This window comes from Canis lupus, chromosome 5 (genome assembly GCF_003254725.2).
Source record: "Canis lupus dingo isolate Sandy chromosome 5, ASM325472v2, whole genome shotgun sequence".
Classification (NCBI taxonomy): Eukaryota; Metazoa; Chordata; class Mammalia; order Carnivora; family Canidae; genus Canis; species Canis lupus.
The window spans coordinates 10,196,458-10,200,147 of record NC_064247.1 but is presented as its reverse complement, the minus strand read 5'-3'; the positions used below and the strand labels follow the sequence as shown (position 1 = coordinate 10,200,147).

General features: G+C 37.8%; 1 protein-coding gene across 1 annotated transcript; it reads right to left on the bottom strand.

Moving 5' to 3' along the window:
- Positions 1–423: 423 nt before the first annotated feature.
- On the bottom strand, positions 424–1,356 carry LOC112671502 (olfactory receptor 8D1). The gene has a single exon (XM_025465774.3). It carries the CDS (start codon positions 1,348–1,350, stop codon positions 424–426), a length of 927 nt encoding a protein of 308 aa, XP_025321559.1. The 5' UTR covers positions 1,351–1,356.
- Between the last annotated feature and the right edge of the window lie 2,334 nt (positions 1,357–3,690).

Genomic DNA, 3,690 nt, shown 5'->3' with positions numbered 1-3,690 from the left:
CCTCAAGAATTAATGGAGATCTAGGATCAAGTTACATATCTATTAGCATTCTTGTCAGGGAACAACTGAGCACCACCTACACAGCAGGTATTCCATAAAGCAAACACAGGATGTTGGGGGGGTGGGGAAGACTAACACTGGAGAAAATAAGAATTCTCATTCCTCTTCTACCACAGTAAGTTAGGAAAAAATAAAACTGTCTAAACCTCAGTTTTCCTGCCCCAAAATAAGAACACTAAAACTTGCTTTACCAAACTCCTTTTCATTTCATTGAGAAAATGGAATCAATTACAGATGGAGAAGTATTTTAAAAGTCCAGATAGTATACATATCATGACAGGCTAACAAGGAAAAATGAACAAAAAAGGACATACTTTGTTGAAACCTTAATTTCTCCCACCTATAAATCTCCAAAAGCAAGACTCATTTCTTCACCAAAACCTTCCTCAATGCTTTCTTGACATCCTTGTTTCTCAGACTGTATATTAAAGGGTTCAGCATGGGGATCACTGTGGTATAGAACACTGAGGACACCTTCTCTTGTTCCAGGGAATTACTGGAAGGGGGCTTGAAATACATGAATGTGATAGACCCAAAGAAGATCCCCACAGCCATGAGATGAGAGCTGCAAGTACCAAATGCCTTGGACCGGCCCTCTGAGGATCGGATTCGAAGGATGCTGTAGAAGATGAAGGCATAGGAAATGCAGACGGCCAGAGTGGGTACCAAGGTGTTAAATCCCGCAATGATAAAAAGCAGAAGCTCATTGAGGTGTGTATCGGAGCAGGAGAGATTGAGGAGAGGAAGAACATCACAGAAGTAATGGTTGATGATGTGGGATCTGCAGAAAGACAGTTGCATCATGGCACTTGTATGGGCCACGGCGGAGAGAAAGCCCAGGCTGAAGGCAACCAGCACCAGCAGTGAGCACACTCGCGGGGACATGACCACACTGTAAAGTAGGGGGCTACAGATGGCAACGTAGCGATCGTATGCCATCACGGTCAGGAGGTAACCCTCAGCCACTACAAAGACCACGAAGAAAAAGAGCTGTGTCATGCACTCAGAATAAAGGATCATATTCTTCCTCCCTAAGAAGTTCACCAGCATTTTGGGGGTAATGACAGAGGAATAGCAGAGATCGATGAATGATAAGCTGCTGAGGAAGTAGTACATGGGGGTGTGAAGGGAAGGGCTCAGGGTAATCAGGAGAATCAAGCCCAAGTTCCCCACCACCGTCAGGATATAGATTCCCAGGAACAGGAGGAAGAGAGGCTGCTGGAGCTCTGGCTGCTGTGTTAGACCCACTAACACAAACTCGGATGCTGTAGAATGATTTCCTGCAACCATTCTTCTTTAGAGATCTCTGTGGAATTGGAAAAGAAGAAGTATATTAAAGTGGATCTTTACTCTCTGTCTAAACAAAACCAGACCTGCAAAAGGAAAGTCCAGAAACAGATACTGAATCACAGCTTTCATTATCTCTGGTCCTGTCTCCCTAAAGCACCCTGTCCTGTGTTTATATTAGTATGTACTTTTTGTTTTCCTTTGTTTCCTATGTTTATATTAGTATGTACTGTTTATTTTCCCCTGTTTCCCCCTTCCATTCATAGAGCCTTTAATTAACTTCTTTCCAGTTAACTTGCTATGCTTGTATATATTACACATGCACACACATACACATTTTGTAATTTGCTTAGAATGTAGAATACTATTATTAACACAATTTATTTTTGCATCTTCCCTTCTCAATTAAAAAAAAAATTCTTACAACATTCCTTCAAAACAACTGATGAACATAAACAGTGGTATAATATTCAGTGGTGTAGATATACCACTAACTATTACATCTTCTTATTGATAAGTTAACTTTTTCCTGGATTAAAAAATGCTACTATCAAATACATTGTCATTTAAAAGTGTACATACACATACCAGTGTTTTATTACCGTGAAGTAATGTCCCAAGGGAGATATTTATGGGTCAAAGAGATTATAAATTTTTACTTCATATAAATAGTACAATGTTGCTTTCCAGAAAACTATAGTAATATACACTTTCTGTAGCAATACATGAGTGTCCTTTTTCCTGCATCCCCACTAGCAATATGCATTAGCCATTTTTGCCAATGTGTTGATTGTTGTTACATGATGAATCATTATTTATTGATTTGTCCTTTTTTATCTTCTAATGAAAATAAACAGATTTTCATAGGACACTGGCCATTCGAATTTGATCTATAAATTGCTAATTGTGTTATTACTTTCTTCTTAAATTGTCTATTACAGAAGTTAAACTGTCCTCTGAATCCTTTTTTTCAGATTTATTGCTTAAGAATTGTTTTCACTTGTGGTATCATTGCTGTATACATTTTAAAATCTTTAAATAGCCACATATATTTGATATTTTTAACTTATAGATTCCAGATTTTCAGTCTTGATTGAAAATATTTCTATAAGTGAAATTTAGAGAACGTTGATGAGAAAATGAAGTTCTAACAGTAGCTTGAGAATGTAGAGATGTGCAGGAGATTTACATGAGGTACAGGATGGTCAGAGCCTAATTATATGCACAGAATCATCATATATCTTTTAGTCCTCTTGGTTAAACCACCAGTATCACAGTGCTAAATTATTTTCTTTAGGAGCATGAAAAATAAATCCACCAACTTAAGAAATATTACCATGCTAATATTGTCCCTGGAACATAGTATGTACTTCACTAAATGCATTTGTTCTTCATAAAAAAAATCTGGTCAGAATATTACTCAATTAACTTCTCTCGCCAACATGTGGCCCACAAATTCCTCTGGGGGTCAGAAAAAGAGTAGAGTCTTAGGTGATGTGAGAACAAGCCAAAGTCATCTGAGAGCCAAAGAATGTGAATGTTTCAATAAGGAAAGTAGGGAAAGAGCCCAGGCTTGGGGTCAAAGGCTTATTGGTGGGAAATTTCCAAAAGGAACTCCTGAAATGGGCCCAGGATGATGTCTAATAGTCATTACTGAACAGCAAAACAGATTGTGCTTGCTTAGAAAGCAAGACAGAAAATGATTCTCCTGAAATGCTCTGCTGCCATTTCTTCAAGGGGAATGAAATAGGCTTCCTATTGACAACTACTGAGGATACATGTTTGAATTTTGTGAGGGCATTTATAATACCTAGAGGAGGTAGTCTTCCTACAGAAAAGGAGACCAGAGATGATAATGATTATTCTTCCTCTTCCTCGTTGATTGTATATTGCTTCTAAGTGCTTTACATATATTATCCTACTTAAGTTTTCAAGAACCCTTGAAATAATAGGTACTATTTCTAATCCCTATTTTACAGATAAAATACTGTGGTGCAGAGAATTTAGGAGTAAAGTCAGGAATTAAAACTAGGGAATCTTGTGCCAGATTCCATGTTCTTTTCCACCAAGCTCTTCTGCTTTTCCTTAAAGGATGGACTAAATCTATTATTAACATCTCTTGCTTTCTAACTTATTACAAAGCCTTAAGAGACAGACAGACAAGGAGATTTGGACATTATGAGATGTTATAGATGGATGTTATAGATGGTTCAGATTTCAAAACTTCCAGGAAAGGACAAATCTTGATGATGTGAAAGAACAGGAGCATAGGGTTCATGTGTTGTGAAGAACATGGGGACAGCATACACCCTGAAGTAGTTTAAAACAAGCCTAATAGAAATC

What these genes read in the sequence shown, in the direction of transcription:
- LOC112671502 (XM_025465774.3), bottom strand. Translation starts at nt 1,350, where the DNA reads ATGGTTGCAGGAAATCATTCTACAGCATCCGAGTTTGTGTTAGTGGGT.